Genomic DNA, 22241 nt, shown 5'->3' on the forward strand with positions numbered 1-22241 from the left:
ATTTTTCTTTTCTTTCATCGTTTTAAATTTGTGCAGGAGCCATGACTTACCATTGGTCATCATCCCTTGTCAGAAAGATAAAACAAAGATTGTTAGAGAAACGCAAAAGATAAGGACCAAAATATGTGAAATAAGATAAGGGCCAAAATATGCTATAAACATAGCAAGGCAAACATGTCCAAAAGTAGTTTGCAAAGAATTTTGAACAAGTACTATGTCTTAAAATACAGCAATGAAAGTAAATATTAGGAAAAACATCAAACCAATCAAAACAACCAAAGCAACTTAATCCAATAATATACAGGTTCTGTACCAAAAATTAGTCGTCTTTTTCACGTCATCTTTTTTGGCTTAAAAGGCATTACCCACAATTTGTTTGTGCCTTAGGGCTAGACAGTAAACAGTAAGTTTTACATGGAAGTCCTCGAAAGGCTGTGGAAAAGAGTACAACGTGTTAGAAATAAGATCTTTGCCAACTGGGGGCTGCACCATGACAAAGCACCCTCCTACACCACCTGCCTCGTTTTTGAGAACCTGGCCAAGCACCAGGGCTGCCCCAGCCGCCCTACAGCCCCTTGTGGCACTGACGCACTTCTTTTCATTCCCAAGAATAAAAAGGAGGTTGAAAGGAAATCATTTTAGAACTCTGGATAACGTCAAAGAGGCCATGACAAGGTGTCTCAATGAGGTTCCCATAGACACCTTCCCGGAAATGTACTACAACTGGCAGAGATCCTGGCATCGGTGTTTCAATGCACAAGAGTGCTATTTCGAAGAATTTTAGCAATTCGTACTTTTATCTGCAATAAAATTTTTCCCCACAGCCATTCTTCTCATTTTATGGACAGACCCTGTACATGATATTAAACAAGAACATGCACTCTTAGCAAGCAACTTACACACTAGAATAGCTAAGTGTGAAACTCACAAATCGAGCAAATGATTTCCTCCTTCTCTTCAGCAGATTGCCCCTTGCTGGAATCAGACTTTGATTTCCCCTTGGGTGACACCTCTTCACCATCTTCTTCCTCGTCCTCTACTTCTTCTCCTTCACTGTTGGACACTCCCCCAGAGCACACCTCAGGGGGAAACATGGGGCCATTGGTTTTTGAGGAGGGGATGAGAATGCCATCTGGCCCTAGCACGCCACTTTCACTCTCTGCTATCTCCGCCTGCATGTGAGCCACTCGATTTTTTATTAGTAGGTTTCGGGGAGCTGGAAATGAGGGGGTGTAATTGGCAATCCCTGACATTGAGCATGAGGTGGGATCAGGCAGATGACTGGATGTTGGGGAGAGTTTTGATATTGAGCCAGCCATACAATCCTGAGCACCAACAGGATCCATGTCAACAGAGTTGCCTGCCTCTCTGACACAGGGCACTGTGGAATGTTCGGAGTCACTGGGAGGGAAACTGAGTTTCATCGATGACGATGATGCACACAGAAGTGTCTGATAAACAGCCTTTTTGGTTTCTGAAATGTTTTCCATGTACAGGGCATTGGAGGTAGAGGTAGATACTGCATTGTCCAAACACAGTTTTCCTCCTGTGAAAGAGGCAAAATGAGATGCCACAGCTGTGGCATTGGCCAGGTTTTGACGACATGCACGTTTGGACAACTTCTCTATCACACCACAAATGTCCTTACGTCGACGAATGGGTGGAACAGATGTTTCCAGTTTAGGCAAGGGCCCAACAAAGGTTGAATCTGACGAAGGTGTCGATTCATTACAAAGCCAATGATCAGGACTGTAAAAAAAAAGTTTTGAAGAGTTTGTTAAAATATCAAAGCTAAAGAATAGTTTTCTGTCTTATGTAAATAATATGTCTAATAACCACAATACATATTCAAAAGTCAATGCCAGGGATGACAGAAAAATTATATGGCAATGATCCACAATAAATAGACACTTTAGGATTACTCATATTTCATATGAAAAAGTTCTCAGGGAAACAATTATTACTAAGAAAATTAAATGATTTAATACCTCTTCCAATATTAATATCAATTGTTTTCCTTACATTACCTTTAAAAAGTGAGGACTAAATCAAGTTAGGAGTGCACAGAACATTTTTTGCCAAAGCGTAACATCTATTATTAGGTAACTGATCAACTCATGAAAAAATAATACTGCTTAACTTGAGCACAGTAATTAGAAATCAGATATAAAATTTAACAATGTAGCAAATTATTCATATTCTGGATATTCCAGGCATTAAGTAGCCAATATTCCACAGAACTCTTCTATTTAATAAATGAATAGATTGGTAAAAGTGTACAACATTTACATTAATGAGAAACATTAAAAGACAATATTAATATGATCTAAACCAAAACTATGGGTAAATAATTAAACAGCAGTAAGCCCTGAGTTATTGAGGGAGAAATGAAAATAAATGCATTTACATTCTATCATGCTAATAACTGTGAAAATGGTTTAGGTAAAGATATTTTTGCTTAAAGTTGAAGATTTTGAAGCAATCTGAAACGAAATGTGTCATAGCACTTAATTTGCAGAAAAAAGAACATTAAAGATATATAAGGGATAGAAATTCATGAACTAACAAAGAATCAGTCAAACTCATCATTTTTTTCAGAATATTTTGATTTTTCACATTTCCTCCAAATTTTTAAAGGAATTGAGTAATTCCAGACTTTTCAACACAATTTCCTCAATTTCTCACGTGAGTGCCCATCCTGGTAAGAAAAAACAAGTACTGACTGAATATTTATGGAAAGGCTTTACTTTTTTCAATGAACGCTGGAAACTTCTTAACTGCACTTATAGCCATGAAATATTTAAAAATTGGAAAGTTTTATTGTCATCATTACACATATTAAAAAAACCATAAACACAGTAATCAACCCGAAGGTTGGTTTAGTAGGTGATGGTAGAGATCACCCAGTACTAAGCCCTATACGGCGTGTGAAAATTCACACATCAGGGTAGGGGGGCCAGTTCCTTTCCCTGTGCCGGTTATGGTTTCGCAGGAAGACCTGGTACCCAGAAAATCACTTAAGCTTGGGTGGTGCTGCAGGTGCCCTGAGTGCCTTGCCCGGGAATCGAACCCGGGACCCTCTGGTCAGCAGTCCAGTGCTCTACCCACTGGACTACTGCGACCTACAACACATTATTATTGTGTTTAAGACATAACACATTTTTGCCACCCTGCAGGTGCCCTGAGTGCCTTGCCCGGGAATCGAACCCGGGACCCTCTGGTCAGCAGTCCAGTGCTCTACCCACTGGACTACTGCGACCTACAACACATTATTATTGTGTTTAAGACACAACACATTTTTGCCACCCTCAGGGAAATGTGCTGCACTTGAATATTAACTTCGTGATTTACTTCTATTCTACAAATTTGATTAAATATATTAATTCATCATTATAAATGCATTAAAAAAATTTTAATTCAAACTACATGGCCCAGAGGGTATTCTGAACATGAGGCAGAACATCAGTGAGCTAAATCAACGTTTCCCATATGACAGAACTACTCACATAAGAAAACATAGCGAGGGTCTACAATGGTTATCATCCAACGTAAAATTCCAGAAATAACTATTTTACATCTAGTTTGATTCAGATACCATCAACCATGTAAATAGATTTTCACCAGCTCCAATACCTGTATATATGTATCCACAGACACACTAGTGTCTGATGAGGGTGGCACTTAACTATTAAGAATAAACTTTTTGCCAATGTCCATTGATTTCTAAATATTGAAAACCATAAACATTTGACAATCCAACATCATTTAAATAAACAAATGATTTTCACCCAATAAATGAAAAATGCTCCAGGCATTACATAAGTGCCCCGACCTTTCATTCCGCTGTCGCTTGGGTGGTGGCTCAGGCTCCACAATAACCATTTCAAGGGAGCCATCGGACTGAGGCTCGCCAGTACTGTGTCCCCCATAAGGCAGGAGGCCATTAGGCTGGCAGGGAGAAGACCCAGACGGGTTCAAGGATGATGCCACACCCTTGCAGTATATCCTCTTGTGCGAGAGAAAATTGGCGAGGGAGCGAAACAAATTGTCACAAACGCGGCACTCATATATCACTTTGCACTCCTGCGACAAAAGACTCCGTATCTGTGAAGGAGAACAGATAAGTTAAAATCCAATTAATTTTTCCTGTTTACATTGATTACATTTAATGCAGACAAAATGAAAAGATGTTAATGCTAAAATAATAAAGACATGCAAACACCATATTTTCCTAACACCAAAAACTTGATATTTAAGAAAAGGAGGCATTTGAATAAAGCTGACACGGGCAAAAATTTCTTGTGACTGCACGAAATGATTAATTTCAAGCAAGATGCTTGACATGGGATTAGATGAAGATAAATTCAAAAAAACTGTAGTTTTCTACAAATGATATTGCAAATAGTAATTGGCTTTCAAGGGCTTTGTGTGTTCCAGCTGGGGAGTAGTGGAATCACAGATAATATACCAAAAATCTATCACAAAAAGGAATGCCTGAAAATAGTCGAGAAGAGGTTTTACTAAACAAGTATCAAACTCATATCCTAACAGATCTAACCAACTACCAATGCCTTAAGAAAATTCAAAGAACTGTGGAAAATGCTGCAACATTTACATCAATAGAGTCATCCTTTAATGTGCACCAAAATACAGATACTTCAGGAGTAAAAGCATTCATCTTGATTAAGATCCTGGATCATAACAACTAATCCAGTTCTCTGAATTAGTCAAAAGAAAACACCTTTCGGTTAAAATGCTAGCTTTAACAAAGTGAACTGGAGCACAATGCACACAACTACTTGTGACATTGTATTTACAGCAATCTCTCACAAAATTTTGTTCCTTTTAAGCCCAATAGAAATTCACAGAACAAGATGATGCCTCTGTAGCTTAATTGGCTAAAGCACTTGGCCCAGAAATTGAGGGATCCAAGATTAGATCCTGGTCCATGCAAACGATATTTACACTGTGAAATTTTTAAATACGGTGGAACCTTGCTTAAGGAACACCTCACATAATGAGTAATTTGTATAACGAGCAAAAAATTATGTAATAAAATGACTTGCTTAATGAGTGATGATGTGAAGGAGGGCAAGTCCCAGATTGTACGACTGCTTAATCAGTATATTTAGCAATCATTCCACTAGCATGTTAGTGTTGCTGGTTATCATCTATTTTTCCAAACTTGTGTTCAGACATGTTATTAGTGATGTTTTTGCACAAAGAGTAATAACCCTTGCAAAAATATCACCAAAGGAAAAGCAGCAAGAAGACAGCCATAGGAGAATTAAAATAACCATAGAAATGAAAAGTAAAACCATTGGTAAGCAAGAAAGATGTGCGAGCATGGCTGATCTAGCATGCACATACAATTAATCTACATCAGCGATTTGCACTATCCTCAAGAGTAAGGACAAAATTAATGAGATATGTGATTCAAAGTGTGTGACAAGAATATCTACACAATGGTCATGGATCCTCAACAATGTTGAAAGGTTGCTTCTCATATGATTAAGAAAGAGTGATTTCAAAGTGACACTATCAACAAGAATATTATTTTTGAAGAGGTGAAAGTGATTTTTGGCAACCTTGTTCAAAAGACACCAGCACTATCAACAGCTGAAAAAGAAGTATATAAGGAAAGATGTGGAAACCAAAGCTGAACCAAAACTATTGAACAGAAGAGGAGAATGCATTGCCTAGCCACAAGCCAATGGAAGGTCATTTCATGCAGCTCTTTTGTGCCAATGTGAAAATTGTGCCGTATTTGAAAATTAAACCGCGGCTTGTTTACCACCCAGAAACTCCACAAGCCTTCAATGGAATGTTAAATCAGGAAGAGCAGCCTAAATGGAATCTGTTTTCGGCAAATTGAATTTGAATTCCAGATTGGTTCATACCACCATAGAAGAAAAATTGAAGATGATTCACAATCTTGAACAATTCACAAATAATTTTCTTTCAATAAACCTTAAACATAATGTTTTTAGTATTCTTTTGACATGGAATGCATTATTGTATTTCCAATTCATTTATATGAGAAAAATTGTGTTGTTTAACGTGTTTCACATTACGGTTCGGGAATGAATTATGCTTTTTAAGCGTGGTTCCTTTATAGTTTAAGAACTATCAAACACCAATCAATGATATGCTATATCAATGCTAATGCTCAAACCTAAATTCAGTCAATGGATCCAAGTTTGAATCAAAATAAAAATTCTGCAGCATTACAATTCATGGCAAAGTTCATGAACCATTACAGAAAAATTCAAGGAATTAGAAGTTCAGAGCTACCTTTTTTGACATAGGAGTATTATGTGCATTAGACAGGCTAGAAAATAAAACTCTCTTGATGTAATAATGAAATTTACAGGACTTTTTTAATTAAAATATGGATCATCTGACTTCCAAGGAGGATTGAGGGGAAAAATGGGTTATTAAAAATTTGACAATGTTATCATAGAAATATAATAGAATGGTAAAGTGGCAGAGTGCCCGAGCATTAAATACAGTTAAAAATGGTAAAGAATGGCTGGGGATTGGTAAATATGCTCTTTTTGGGACAATAGATATGGAGGGAATAAATTAAATTACATACAAAAGAGGATAAATGTAACGTTTAAGAATATGAAAATGATGATGAAGAGAAAGCACAATGAATGGGTCATAAAACTGACTCTGGTGGTTCGATAGGATTTTAAGGTTATGGTGGACATGTTAACCAATTGCACGACAATATGAGCCTGTAATCACCCCATTTGAGGCCCATGAAAAGGAATATTTCAAGGAAGAGATTTTATATTATCTACCAAACAGTTTGGTATCCAAATCCTAAAGGTCAACTGAAAATTATGAAAATGAATCCTGGAGTAATTGAACCATGTAGTAATAATGTGTAATATGCAGCAGAGGAATAAAGATATAATGAAACATCCTCAAGGAAGAGTAATATGCAGATGTCTGCGTAATTATGTCTTCATGTGAACTTGAGTAATTACTTCATTAACTAAATCTGCCCTTTAAAAATATTTTTCCGGCAAATTTCACAAGATTCTAAAACAGCTTTCAATAAATATTTAAAATCAGAAAGATATTCCACCAATAAATCCTCAATCATTTTAGTTTAGATTTTTATAGCATTGTATTGCTTTTTAACCTCAGATAAAATATCTTTAATTAATGTTCTCAACATCCACTCCCTTACTTGCTCCAAACCTTCTCTCCCCAAAATAATTCACCCCTTTAACAGCCTTCCTCCTTTTCCTCCTGCTTCCTCCTCCCTCCCTTCACAGCCCTGTTTCCTATATATACCCTTCCAACAAACTCTTTCTTCTAGGGTGACATACATCCTCTGTCACTAAACCCGAACGCCATGCACTTTTCCTGAGTCAGGAGGTTAGTATCAGTGTGTCTTTAACCCAGCCATTCTCATCCTAACACCCACCCTTTCCATTCGTTCTCTGCTTTCTTTACCTCCCTGCAGCCATTCCCTTCTGCTTCCCCAATAAATTCCACCCTCTCCTTGGCATAGTTACCATATACATCGAGATTTATGCTTCAGAAGCGGCCAAATGTAGGTGAAACCAGTCTCATTAAATTTTGAAAATAAAACTCTACAAAAATGCCAAATCAGTCATTTCTTTGAGTGTACAATTCAATTTATTGCCAGAGCCTAAATGGATAGGGGGAAATTAGAAGTAATATTTCCCATATTATAGTTTAAAAGACAAAAAAACTGAAGCTGAACTGGAGGGGGTCAGCTGAAAAGTGATTTGGTAGAAAATTCATGAATCCACAAGAATAGCATACATGTTAACTTAAAACATATATTTTGCCATTTCTTTTGCAGATAAATTCTTTTATAGAACTATCGGACTTCAAGTAATAAGCATTTTGAATTGTGCACAGAGTTAAGAATTGACATTCTTTCTAATTAAACAAAATAAAAATAAAGTTTGGAATAGAAATTGGTCCAGCATTTGAACATGTCTCATACTGCTCAAATGGATATCATGGATGAAGAGTTGGTATAGAAAGTGTTTGGAAAAGGGACATGAGTGTCCATTATCACCACTGCTTTTTAACAGATACATGGGGGAAATGGAAAAAGAGGCAAGGGAAAAATTGGATACAAGAATGAAAATCAGTCTGGAATTCATAAAATCAGTCATGTTCATGGATGATCAAGCTTTAGTTACCCAGTCACTCAAGGACTTAAGAGCATTTCTAAGTGCATTAGAAAGTCAGCTCAATTGGTATGGAATATGAATAAATATAAAGAAAACAAAGTTTATGCAGCTTTCCAGAGCGCGAAAAGCTGTCTTAAAATAGGAGGCAATAAAATAGAGCAGGAGAAACAGTTTACCCATCTTAGAAGTGTTTTGAACCAAAAAAAGTCGAAGCATTAGAGACATAAAAAGAAGATCTGAATTAGGCAAACACATTTTCACAACAAGAAGGGCATTGATGACAGAAATGTTGAGTAAGAATGTTCAGCAAAGACTCATCAAAGCATTGACATGGATCATAGCTTTGTATTATGCAGAAACATGGTCATTGAAACAAGATAGTAGGCGTGGATTGGAGGTTTTTATAATGCAGGCGTGGAAAAGATATACATGATAAAAGGAATTCGAGAATTTTTAGTAACGAAGCCATGACACCTTATGCCGAGGGTGGCAAAGCCTATGGCACTTGTGCCCAAAGTGGCATGCAGGGCAATTATTTTGGCACACAGAGCTGGGCGGGTGCTATGAATTCAAAGGTGATCACTTGATGGATTGGCATGCAAGTCAAGAATATACTCTTAGCACATACATAAATGTTCGCACTCATCAGCCAAAAGGTTTGCCATCCCCGCAAATGCAAGATCAAAATTTTAGAAGTTTTCTTTTCCTTCCACAAAGGGACCTACAACTCATTTATATGATACAAATGCAGTAGTTTTGGTTGGTTGCAGTATCTTCACATTTACGGCACTGCCCAGGAATCCAAATTCCCCCAAACTTGAACAACTTAGAATCCAAATGAAAAATTGAGTAAATATTGCCTCAGAAAATGAATGACTTCTAGGAATCTGAATACCAAGAATAAATCTGCTCTGAAATAAGAAAATAGTCACTTATGGTTTCCATCTAAAATTTATTGCACAAGACCTAGGTTTCGTTGCATATCAATATAGTCAGTCAAACAATAATATAGTTGGCAGAGTCAACCATATAGTGTCATAGAATAGAGAAAAATCATTAGTAGATGATGAGAGAAGAGGGAGGGTTGGCAGGGAAATAGTTATCACTGAAACTTGGCATTGGAATGAAACACTTCCGCAAGTTACACCTAATATATTTTAGCCAAGCATGTAGTTCATGTGCGTTTGTGCATATGTTTCCTCAGAACTTGGGTCACCCATATGCTATGTCATTCAGTTTTCTGTCGGTGACTGTAATGAGAGAATATGATGTGATTTCTGCTCTTAATTTCATGCTTTTTCGGCTGTTTTATGTTATTTTATTGAATAGAAAATTAGTGTAGTCACCATGGGCCCTAAAAATCATCATGAGGAAAATTAGAGAAAGATTAAAGCTATTAGGGCAACCATTAAAGTTTAAGAGAAGATCTTCATGCTACGCATGAAAGCTGTAGACATGTGGTTAATCTTGCTACTACTGCTATGATGCCTTAATCTACTATTTGTATGATTTTGAAAAATAAAGAAACTAACAAAGCAACTGATGTGGCAATAGGGGTTACAACACTGACCTCCAGGATATTGAAAAGTATGGGAGAGATGGAAAAACTCCTCTTATTATGGATTAGTAAAAAAACAGCTGGTGATGTGAATTCTGAGATGATAATTTGTGAGAAAGCCAAATTTCCCACATTGATTCAGTGAAAGGCATGCTTAGTGCTCAAAAGGAGGAGTTAAAGGCTAGTATAGGGCGGTTCAAGAGCATTTGCAGAAGGACTGAGATCCCCAGAGTTTTTATGCCCAGAAAGGCTGTCATTTCTAATTTGGAAGCAGCAGAAAAGTTTACAGAGTTTTTGAATGATAAGGCATAAGTTCCAAAACAAGTGTTCGAATGCAACAAAACAGGTCTCTTTTGGCAAAATATGCCCTGGTGAACATATATCTCTAAGGAAGAGGTCTTTACCAGGCCATAAGCCAATGAAAGACCACATTAATCTCTTACTGTGTGGTAATGCTAGTGAGGAATGCAAGATCAAACCCCTGCTCATGTAACATTCAGAGAATCTGAGAGACTTTAAGAAGAACGATCATTCAAATTAATTTCAATGTTATGTGGAGATAGAATGTGAAAGCATGGGTTAACAGGCAGTTTTTCACTAAATGGATACAAAAGGAATTTGCTCCATGAGTAAAGGCTTATCTGCAGGAGAAAAATCACCAATGAAGCTCTCCTTGTTCCGAACAAGACTATAGGGAATTCTCCAGAATTAGAAAATGATTTGGTGGGCAAATATAGCTGCATAAAGATAAAATGTTTTCACTCATATCACTCCTCAAGACCAGCATGTGACCTCAAACTTCAAACAATTGTACACCAAGGCTATGTTACTGAGATGTTTTGAAGGTACATAAGAAATGGAACAGAAATTCTGGAGGGATCATCACAATACGCTCCATTAGCCGATAATCATTGAGAAATCTTTGAGGGAAGTGTCACTGAGGACAATGAAGACTGCCAGGAAAATTTTCTGGTCTGAATATGATGCTTCAAGGAGATTCAAAGGCTTTAAAGAACCATATGTTTTTCCTGACATCGGATCTGGGTCCATGGGTTTGGAGTTTGCCGAAGAGGACATCAATGAATTAGTGGTTGATCACAGGACTGAGCTAATAACAGAAAATATGCAGTGCATCAATCATTAGCAGCGGAAACTAGTCTCAGAGGAGACTTCTTCAAGGGAGGAAGAGGGAATCATTCCCACTTATGAAACCAAGGATCTTCTCAGTATGCTGTCAAAAACTCAGGAAGTCATGGTGGCACCCTGATATTGCCCTTGTTAACAGGTGTATCAACTTGTTCCATAGTGACAGGCATTTACAAAAAGGTGTGAATTGATTACCGGGACGTTGAGTGAGGATGTTAAGAAAAGGCTCGTCATAAATGAGGTTTGAACCATGTTTTGTATGGCCTGGAATTACAGTAATCGAAGCAAGATAATAGCTGTAGATTGGAGGCTTTTGAAATGTGGGTGTGAAGAAGGATGAAAAAGATGAAATGGACAGAAAGAAAATCAAACAAGGAAGTCCTAAACATGGCGGAGGAAGAGTGAGGATTGTCAGGAGAAATCCAAAGAAAGCAGAAGAGATGGTAGCAGTGGATTTTGAGTTGCAGAGGGAAGTTGAGGTGTATATTGAAAGGAGAACATTAGGCAAGAGAGGAAGGATAGGCATGTTGGACAGAATGAAGGGGAGGGAGGAAGTATGCAGAGTTGAAGAGCAGCTTACAGCAGGGTTGGATGCCAGGTTGTGTTTGTGGGAGAGGCAAGGGAATTATTGTTGTACCAGAGTTCTAAGACTTTTTTGTCTTGGTCATAGTTATTCAAAAATTTTGGAAAAGAACAGTGGGAATGCTTCAGTTCCTAGAAGTCATATGATATTTACACCTCCTTCCACATTTCTACCTCTGTGTTAGAACTTGTTTCCATCCTCTAGTTTCCTTTCACTTAATGTTACCTATTATTATCTTTCTTGTGTACCTCTCAGTAAATATCCTACTGGGAGGATAATCCTTTAGTCCATAGGAGGAGCAAACTCATTTCGGAGAGAATAGGAATGCAAAACCGGCTCACATCTTATTTTATCTAAAGTTTATTCTTGGAATTAATCATAAGTTTCAAGGAAGAAATAGGTAATTTAAGTTGGAGAAGTGGGTTTGGGTGAGTAACTTTAAAAATATGCACTACTTCAGTCGGTTAGTAATTGCTATTGAGAGCCAGTGAGAATTTTAATATCACATTGCTGGGTTGGGTAAAGATATATGCATTGCATCAGGTATGTTTTTAGGAGTGTAGAAACCTGTTCATAGAGTTGCTAAACTTTTGTACCTTTCAGTTTTCACAATGAGCAAAAGAGAGCTAAGGACAATTGATCTACATATGAAACTCCAGACATTGACAGACCTGGACTGTATAAAATTCATATTGCTCATAACAATTGAGATTTTGATATTAACTCTCAACTATACTCACAAATGTGACAAAATAAATCAAGAGCCTGTTTTAGGTACATATTGAAGTGTCTATTTGGAATGACTAATCAAAACACTGAAGACGAATTCTTGAAGTGGTTTTATTAAAACTTAATAGCAGATTTTAGCTTGAGTTGAAATTCTTCTTCTTATATCCTTACTAATTAGACTATCTTGGAACAAAACACTTCCAAGATAAGTTAACTGTTGCCCCTGCTATCTTAACATTCAACTTAGCCTTCCTCTATATAGAAAAACCTGTTTGGTTAAAATGATTCTCATCCAATACCTATAACACTAATTTTCTAATACACTCAGCTAAGATTATAAGATCCTGGCTGATTGGCTAACTTAAGCTTTAAATCTGCAAACCTACCTAATTTTATGAATTCTCTACAGAGTTTCATTCCTGTCTCCAATTTTTCCCATGCCTCTTTTATCATTTCCTTCACCTATACATGAAAAATTACAGGTGTCATTGAACAGCCGTCTTATGCCTCGTATTACCACTGCCAATACCAACTCTCTATCCAGTACAAGCACCTAAGCAGTCTAAAACAGGTACAGGTTGTGGATAAGTGAACTACTCCTTCAAGGTACTCTATTTTCAGCAAGACATTAATTCATTCTACCCAATTTACTCCATCAAATGACTTCTTCAAAGCCATTTAACAAATGTGTCTTGGTTGTATTCTATTTCTTTCCCTCATTCACCTCATTATTGCTATGGCATCACAAATACTCCTACCCTTCCTCAACCCAAAATGATCATCCCATATACTATAATTTGCTATTCTCTCCCAGACAGTCAATAACAACTTTTATATCTACAGGAGGGGTAATGGAAAGTATTATTCATCATACCATTAAAATGGGAGAGGCATGGATTACCTTGTCTCATTATTCTCCCAAGTGCACTTGGGAAGGTGACAGGTTTGTAGCACTACAAGGATACTCCCAATTAAAAAAAATTCATACACTCCACAGAAGAAAATTATCCGTAGTTTTTGACAACAGAACTTCATACACCGAATATGGTATGAAGGTCACAAGTTTCTAAATTGGGTTAGAATTTAGTCAATGCATGCAGACCCCTGTCTGAAAACGGGGTCCTACTTAGACAATTTGAAAATGTGAATTAACCTCCCATGGGTTAGAGGAACTAGCTGACAAAAGTTTACAACATGGACAAGAATCCCTAACATGAGAAGGATATAGCCATGTTGCCCTGGAAAATACCAAGTTTTTCTGGTTGGTACCTCTTATTTCAGTCACCCATCCTTCTCTCTCCCATTCCCCTTATTTCAACTCCTTTCATGTTCACTTTCCCCTATTCCTCACTTTCTCAAGTGCCTTAAGCCTTGAATCATCTATCCATAAACAGTGTACCCTGGTTGACCATCATATTAAGCAAGTTAAGCTTCTCCTTGAATAATCGGTGAATTTTTCCCATTTTGATGTTCATTCGGCCCAAATCTCACCGCTTAGACTGCCATTATAGAGAGTAACTGAGCCTAAGACAATATTTCCAAAATGGTCTCACCAATAGAATGCAGGATGTCATAACCTTACTAATAATTACATACTTAATGAAATATCGAGGGAAAGCATTGACCCCAACAGTTATTACCCTATGGTAATTCACATTATTACTCTTGATGGCTATGTTGATTTTATTTAGCTTTCTTGATTGATTCAGTAAATCAGGAAATGAATTTAGAATTCCATTGGTGTGCTGCTTGGTAAATCTCTGAGAGATCTACTTTAAAAAGTATGCCTGTGCAGGGAAGAGTATGCTGGTGTAAAAAAAACAAACCAGTAGGAAAAATATGCAATTATGCTCAGCAGAATGGATATTTTCTGGACAAAAGTTATGTGTATTCCAGAAAAACTGAAGCACTGAGCTAGTTGATATCAATATAAAGAATACATAAGCTATTAATGAAAGCTAAATCCATGGAAAAGATATAGCACTAAATAAACTTTCACTTTACATTTACTGCATAAAACATTCAATAACTGAGAGACAAAAACACCATATTACAGAATTAGATAGGATATGGTTTGAAAAATTAAGGTTAAACTCTGAATCTGTTTATTTAAATGAATCAAGTCCCAATCAATGATAGTTAATATAGTGAAAACACTACATGGAATATACATATTTACTTACATTTCATAAAATCTCTTTATTTAAATGGTCAATGAGTACTGCAATAACACCCTTTTATACCTCCCTTCCAAGTTGTTTTACTCGAACTTTCTTCATCCCATTTTTATATACATAATATAAGATTACCAATATGACTTATCAAACACTTAAAAAGTTGATTGGCTCTGAATTCTATGATACAAACACCTGCTCAAAACATTCATACAATGTCCATTGTATGCATGACAAGTAACATACATACAACCATACACATATGCGCTACTCAAATAATAATCATGGCCTCCTCATATTTCATTTATTGGAAGCCATCATTTTAATTAAAGTCACACACCTTCCTCTTAAGGCATAGGATGAAACTATCAGTCAAAGAATGTTAGATTAAATGTAGTATATTTACTAATAAAGGGAAAGAAGAATCCAGGGGGAGTGAGTAAAAAGTAGAACACCTTCTGGGCTGTATAAGGTGCACCTCAGAAATGCTATTTGATGCAACCCACTTGATAGCAGGCAGTTACTAGTTGTGAGAATGATTTGGCAGTAAACACTCTAAGCATTCTTCATTTTTAATTGGTGGGTCTGTGGCACCGAGAAAGAAGTCGCCACTGGTTCTAACAAAATAAAAGAGCACAATGGAGAATTCTCTTTTTAAGGCTTTCCTCTTTCTATTAATTTTTTAAAGACATTTGAATGCACCAACTATTTCTTCAAAGGTAATGTTGAATCCAAAAATGTTATGAATTTATCAAATATTTATGTGAAATATTCAAATTTCAATTTTAAAGATACAGAGCATGTTCTCATATATGATGCCTTAGATTTATGACCCCATTCTTTCAACCACATGGCAAAGTCTGAGGATCTTGAGAGTAGACCAAACAAAATTCACAAAAAAGGCAATTCTCAACATGAAGTAATGATCATTATTTTAAGGATGAGAGTGAAGTGTGAATTTGCACACAAATTTTGCATTAATAATATAACAGTAAAAAGATAAAATAACATCTCTATGGAATGGTTATTTTCAATTTGCCTTAATGAATGGCAACTACTTGTCATTAACACAGGACCCATAAGCATGCAACTCCTAATGAACAAAACAATCAAGCTTCAATGCATGACCCTTGAAATTATTTAGTACAAATTTTAAAACAAGGGCACCCTCATTAGATTTTAAATATATTTTATCCTCTAATATTCAAAATTTGTACTCAGGAAGGTGTTGATTTTGAATTGGTGATATTGTATACCCAGCTCTTAAAATCAGTACTAGGGACTGATCAATTAAGAGTGACCATTCAATTTTTATTCTCATAATTTATCAAGGAAAATCTTAGTTTTCTTATAATTTTAGCTTAGTGAGCAATGTATATGTGGTACAAATTTCATTGATATTACTCCAGTATTGCATCATCAGTAGCAGCAAAAATTTGGAACATGCTCAGCTCGCATACAGTAATGATGGAGATGTTGAATTGAAGTTTTGATTTTGCCTGAAAAAATCACCCCCTGAGACCTACGTAATTCAAACAGAGCCTAATGATGAATCAGTCTGTTTTTCCATGAAGCACAGCTATAAGATTCAAAATGCTTAAAGAGGGAAAACGATTTCAAAGGGAGGTGGTCTGCGATCTCAAGTCACTGCCTATACGTAAATAAATATTAACACCACTGCTATCTTATTGAGAGAAGACCATCACACAACTTTAAGATCACTATCAGAAACATTGAAAACTGTATTGAAGGACAACCAGAAGTTAGTAACAGAAATATTGCACATGAAATTGTTTGTGGGTTTGATTGCCATTGAGGTTACAGGAAAATGAGGAGTTTATTTCAAGGATTATCACTGCACATGAAACTTGGCAACATAATTTTGTTCCTGATAGCAAATATTAATGCTCTCAGTTCTCACGTGGCAAACTATGGCATCACCAACACCAAAAAAAGTCAAGGTGGTGGGAAAGTTACTGTCATATCATTTTTTGACATTCAGGGAATCTAGTGTAAACACACAACTGGAGATGCCATGGGGATGTACTGAAAATTCTCCAAGGCCTCATCAATCACAATAGGCTTCATTTCAAAGCAATGGACTGGATAATGCATGGCCGCACATCATAAATGTTGTTTCTGAATATCTCATGAAAATCAATGAGAAGTGTGTTCCTCATCCTCTCTGCAATCCAGAACTAGCCTCATGTGACTTTCTCCTGTTCTCCTATGTGAGGAAACACCTCCATGGAAATTGTTTTTAATCGGAAAAGTTTTGGTGAAGACTGCTGAGGCAATTTTAAAGGATCTCTCAAAAATAGCTTCCAGAACTTCTTCGAAGACTAGAAAAAATTTAGGTTAACTGGTTTGAGAACTAATTTGAGAAAATTCATCAAAATTTGGAGGATGAGTTAAGGTATGTTGCTAAATAAGTTATGATCACTCTTCATTGAACAGCCCGAATACAAATGAGAACAAGTTCTTAAAAAATTATTTTTCTTTTAGCCACACATGCACTTGTGCCATATGATTTACCTTTTCATTTTTTTTCCTCTGCTGGTGTATACATGGTAAAAATTCTTAAGAATTAATTAAATAAGGAGTCAATTTTTCTTCACAATATTTCTTACAGTCAAGTAACCCAGATGCAACTCAGGTCCTTAATATGTATCATTCTACTCCACAAAGTTATAGATTGATATTGTGAGACAGAAAGGTATTGTGACACACTGATAACAGGTAAAAATAAAATGCAACAATTTCAGAGTGTAAAATCATTCGCCTTGACCAGGATTCAAACCCAGATCCATTGATGTCCAGCCGAACGCTTTAACCAGTTAAGCTATCGAGGCATCCTCTTAAACTCTGAAATGTTGGGGGCCTTAAAGGAACAAGATGTTGTCACAAAATACCATGTACATACAATGCCACGGGCATTTGTAGTTATGTGCGACGAGCCCCAGTCCATGAGGTTAAAGCCAACTTTAAACACTCACGGATGGTTTTACCTTTGACAAATTCCAAGAAACTGCTGGAGATGCAGCACCAGTAACTTTTAACAGAACCATCTGCTAATATGCATTTCAATGCAACAATGTCGGAGAGTAAAAATCTTTTGCCTTGACTGGGATTCGAACCTGGGTCCCACGCCTCGATAGCTTCACTGGCTAAAGTACTCAGCTGAATATTATATCCGGGTTTGAATCCCGGTCAAGGTGAATGATTTTTGCAATCTGAAATTGTTGCATTGAAATGCAGATTAGCAGATGACCTCATTAAAGGTACCTTTACGGGATCTCCCGCAGTTCCTTGGATTAGGTCAAAATAAATCACCCAGCAATATTAGTTCAAAATATCTAAGCACACCTTACCTCTTCTGTCCCAGTTTGAAGAACTTTCAAAGCATGAATCAAGCCGTTTACACTAGTCCCAACTGACTTCCTCAAAATGGAAAGGTCTTCATACTCCTCAGTCTCTTCACTCTGGCCTTGTTTGCCATCAGCATTGCCAGATTTGCCAGAACTTTTACTTGTCCCTGCACCACTTACAGCCTTACTTCGGCTGGCTTTTGCAGCAGATCTAGATCCCATCCTAATCTCTGCAATCAATAGATAAAATGATTATTTTTGTGGATTTAAAACCTGACAAATAAGAGATTTTACCACCATATTATATTTTAAAAAACCATAAACCCAGTAATCAACCCGAAGATCGGTTTGGTAAGTAATGTTAGAGTTCATCCAATACTAAGCCCAACGGCCTGAAATTCATAGATAAGGATAGGGGGGTCAGTTCCCTTCCCTGCGCAGGCTATGGTTTCCCAGGAAGATCTGGTACACAAAAAATCACATGGCTTGGGTAGAGCTGAGGGTGCTCAGAGAGGCATGCCAGGGAATTGAACCTGGGTCATTAGTCCAACGCTCTACTCATGGACTACCGCACCCCTCATATGATATATAAGCAACATAAAAAGTTGAAATTGCATCAGTTGAGAATACAAAAATACCATTAAAAATTCTGATTTATCTTTCCCTAATGCTGAACCCCAAGGTGACATGTCAAAACGATAAGTTTTTCACTCCCACAATAATAACAATTACACTTATAAGAACCTTATTTAACAAATGGCAACAAAATATCCCAAGTATAACAAGATATCTAAAGGAATGAAGTCTTAGTGAGTTCTCCACTGGTTCAGGATATCATCTGTCAATGTTATAATGACTAATCCTGTCATCAAAACGTTGCCAACTGACACCCTGAGCCAGTGAAAACCAAGACATAATGGAAAATGTAGACTTTATTGCAATACTTCACGAGGAAAACACCATATTATTAATGTAATGGAGTACTTTACTTTCTTCGACCTAATACTGGAGGTGGTAACAGATTTTCTTCACTTATGATTACATAAATGCATTCTCTCTAAATCATGGGAACGCTGTTAGGTTTCATTCAAACTGCATTTGATAGTGATAAGGGATGTTGAGGCACGAAAATGTCACAGGCAAGAGAAAGAAGTATGCACAAACTGTTATTTAGGATGACAGCATTGATGCAATATACCATTATAATGGCATCAATTGCCATTTTACCATGATATATTAACCAAAATAGCATTCATAGTCACTATACTTGTGAATTAAGCAGCCACAATTCTGTTTAAAATACCAGGCATCATACCCAATTTGCAAAATCAATGAAATTTAACCTGAAACCATTGAACTGCTCAACTTAAGAGCCTGCATAACTATGAAGAAATATTATTCCTACAGGCTAAGGTCCTACAATATCTACAGGAAGCCATGATAGCTCTAGTGGGAGAAACAAGAGAATGAAATTGAGGATGACTTCTTGTAAGTGGGCAGAATTTATTCGTAAGGAGGTAAGTAAGGAGGTATTCATAAGGAGGCTTATGATTAACTCAAAAGACTTGATCATGGCAACAGAGAGGTTGTTGGTATTATGTGGAATAAATGAAAAACAGTGTGGGTGGCAGCTATGATTTTCATAAGTGAAATTTTTCTAAGGAGCACTAAGACATTAATACGACTCGTACATATAAATTGCATGACAAATGATAAAAATAGAGAACAAAGTACACAAAAACAACAACGTAATGCAACGGGATGAATTAGCAACACACACCAAAGGGAAAAAATCTTTGATATTACTGAATAGCAATCAATTTTGCTGATAGTTTATATTTTAAGTTTAAATCTTGTATTGTCTTCCGCAGATTGTTTTCATTATCAGTTCAAACACCCACTTTCACCATGGGTGTCTGGATGCTATAACTAAATAAATATTGTTATCACAAATAAAATTTGGAGAAACTCAAAGTGAAATCGTATCAAATTCAAAGAATGCCCCAACAGTAACTTTGTTGGAGTCAACCAAAAAGAGGCTTTGAAATGTAGCAACTTCCAAGTGTACAAAATCATTTTCCTTTACCATTGTTCACACCAGGATTCCTTCATTTCCGAGAAATCAAGACGAGTAAGTAGAAGTCTCGGGAACAGAAAAATATATATGAAAAAATGCAAGAATGAGAGAGGCGAAGGGGATCGGAATGGTTAGTTGGCTAAGGTACTGGCTTCCCACCTGGAGGACTAGGGTTTGAATCCCTGCCTTGCATGCTAAATGGAGAGCACTTTCAGCGAATGCACTGCTGGATGAGATATTAAATTGTGGACCCCTTGGCACCTTTCTATGAGAGTAGGATGATGTCAATGCAGGGTTTCACTCCATTTTTTAACGATAGAGGGACCATATAGATAGCATGATATTGTTGCAATATATTGTTATTAACAATATTTTGATATTGCAAAACGATTGTGTATATACTTGTATAATAACTATCAGAAAATGGGAGCATTTGACGACAATGTAGTAGTATCAGAGGCCCATAAAATTTCAATAATAACAATGTCCAAAGGATCGCTTTCAGATCAAGTAAAATGTACAGTGTTAACAATAACATATATTTATGTTAAGTCTTTACATTCCTTCAAGACCATATTTTTGAAGCAACTTATGAGGTCATCCATTAGCTGATCATTATTCACCATATTGCAAAAGTTTCGTCAACAGTCTCAACAAAAGGAGAAAAGTATGACAATGTGCTGTTGGATACTATGAACGTGGTTTTTGGATGCATTATATGCAATCATATACTGTGAAAAGTAGGAAACCAGCAGACATAAGACCACCATGATGGCATGCACAGTTAAGTTGAGGTAATATACTACCACACAAAATAAACAATTTTTGTAAAAATAATTTTCTGCAGGAGATGGAAATCAAATAATAAATCACCACTATTGTACAAAAATATGACAAAATGATTGGAAACTGAGCAGAACATTATTCCATATGAATATACAGATGAAAAAATAACTGTGGCTGTCACTCCACCTCTAGGTGGACTAACACTACAATATGTAAGCCTATAATCAAAAATTAGCCAAATAACAACAAACATTTCCTTATTTCTCTCATGTTTTCAATAATGACACTAAAACTTGACTAAATAAACTCAATAGATATTGATTCCAAAGACTGAATAAAATTTTCCTGCAACTGAAAATGAGACGGTTTATATATATATTTAAGCACATTCTTACTGCATCTGTTGATCAAGGCATACTAGTTATTCACGGTCTATATGGAAAGTTGAAAAGCACTTTTAGACTTAAGCTACCACATTAACAGCATGCAACCATGGAATTTTCAATGTAGTATATATTTATTTTTCCAGGACATATATATATACTTTTTTTCGCTTTACTCTAACTCATCACTCTCAACTATGCCTCCGGGTATCTCAGAAATTACAGCCCAATTATTTTATGCAAGATAAACTATTGCCTTTGGAGGCTTATGTGCAATAACTTTTTATCAGTAATTATTATAAATATAATATTACAAGGACCAAATGCTAGGATATTTGCAAAAAGTTGATTCTGAAAATAAAAATAGCATCATTTTTTAATTTTTTTAATCTTACCATTCAATTAACAAATTATAGGAAGGTCCTACTACAATAAATTCCTAATTGATAGTGGAAAATTGATAAAAACGAAAAGAGGAAATGGGGTACATTTCAAGCCTTCTGTCGGGTTAATTTTAACTACATACATAATAATAATTCATCAATTCCTAAAATTCATTCACCATGCACTATTGTCTTCCAACAACAGTGGTAACTATAGAAAAACTCCGTTTACCACGCTTATAACTGGGCATCAAATTAGTTTATTAGCTCTTGAAAAATTATGTGTTGGGACATTTATTTGCAAACAAAAAACTTACACTGATTATGCATAAACACACAAGTCCACTAATGCCTTCTCGATAGCAAAAAATAAAATGTGGGTAGCCAGCGTACATCAGTCGCCCCTCTTCTGAGAATCCTCATCATGAAGCCTGAAATAAAATAAAATTGTTCACATACAAAACATTATGAACAAATAATGCATCAAACTTCACTTATTATCGCCCAGAGCCAGCTATACCTCGGGCTTATGTTGAACGTAATGCTGTTTCTACTTGCATTAGATTTCCAAAAACTACGATTGAATTACATGTAAACTTAAGCACAGCATCTCAAATTAGTAGCTTAGCATTATGATAAGCATCGCGATTTATTGAGACAGACAATACTACGTAATATACATTAAAATACAATAATGCTAATTCCGTAAGGTCAGAGTCACCTCCCAAACCACATCCCGACGGCTCACGTTAATCTGGTTATTCCAACTAATAAGAGTCCACAGTATGCTATGAAGTCTCCTAGGTATGCATCCACGTTTCACTTTGTTCCTTAATGCACTCTCAAAGACGACTTCTCAACAAAG

The 22241-nt window shown here is 36.3% G+C and overlaps 1 protein-coding gene across 3 annotated transcripts in view; it reads right to left on the bottom strand.

Annotated features, from left to right (window-relative positions):
- Positions 1 to 22192, bottom strand: part of LOC139696911 (titin homolog) — a 45124-nt gene extending 22932 nt beyond the window's left edge. For all 3 annotated transcript variants that reach the window (XM_071595793.1, XM_071595792.1, XM_071595791.1), the window contains exons 1-5: positions 22098 to 22192; positions 21694 to 21807; positions 17751 to 17977; positions 3833 to 4104; positions 929 to 1749 (exon numbers count right to left, since the gene is read on the bottom strand). In XM_071595793.1, coding sequence (XP_071451894.1) covers positions 929 to 1749; positions 3833 to 4104; positions 17751 to 17969 — 1312 coding nt within the window. In that variant the 5' untranslated portion in view covers positions 17970 to 17977; positions 21694 to 21807; positions 22098 to 22192. The remainder of the gene's footprint in view (positions 1 to 928; positions 1750 to 3832; positions 4105 to 17750; positions 17978 to 21693; positions 21808 to 22097) is intronic.
- Between the last annotated feature and the right edge of the window lie 49 nt (positions 22193 to 22241).

The sequence above is a fragment of the Hetaerina americana genome, unplaced genomic scaffold (genome assembly GCF_022747635.1).
Source record: "Hetaerina americana unplaced genomic scaffold, ioHetAmer1.1.p SCAF_7, whole genome shotgun sequence".
NCBI lineage: Eukaryota > Metazoa > Arthropoda > Insecta > Odonata > Calopterygidae > Hetaerina > Hetaerina americana.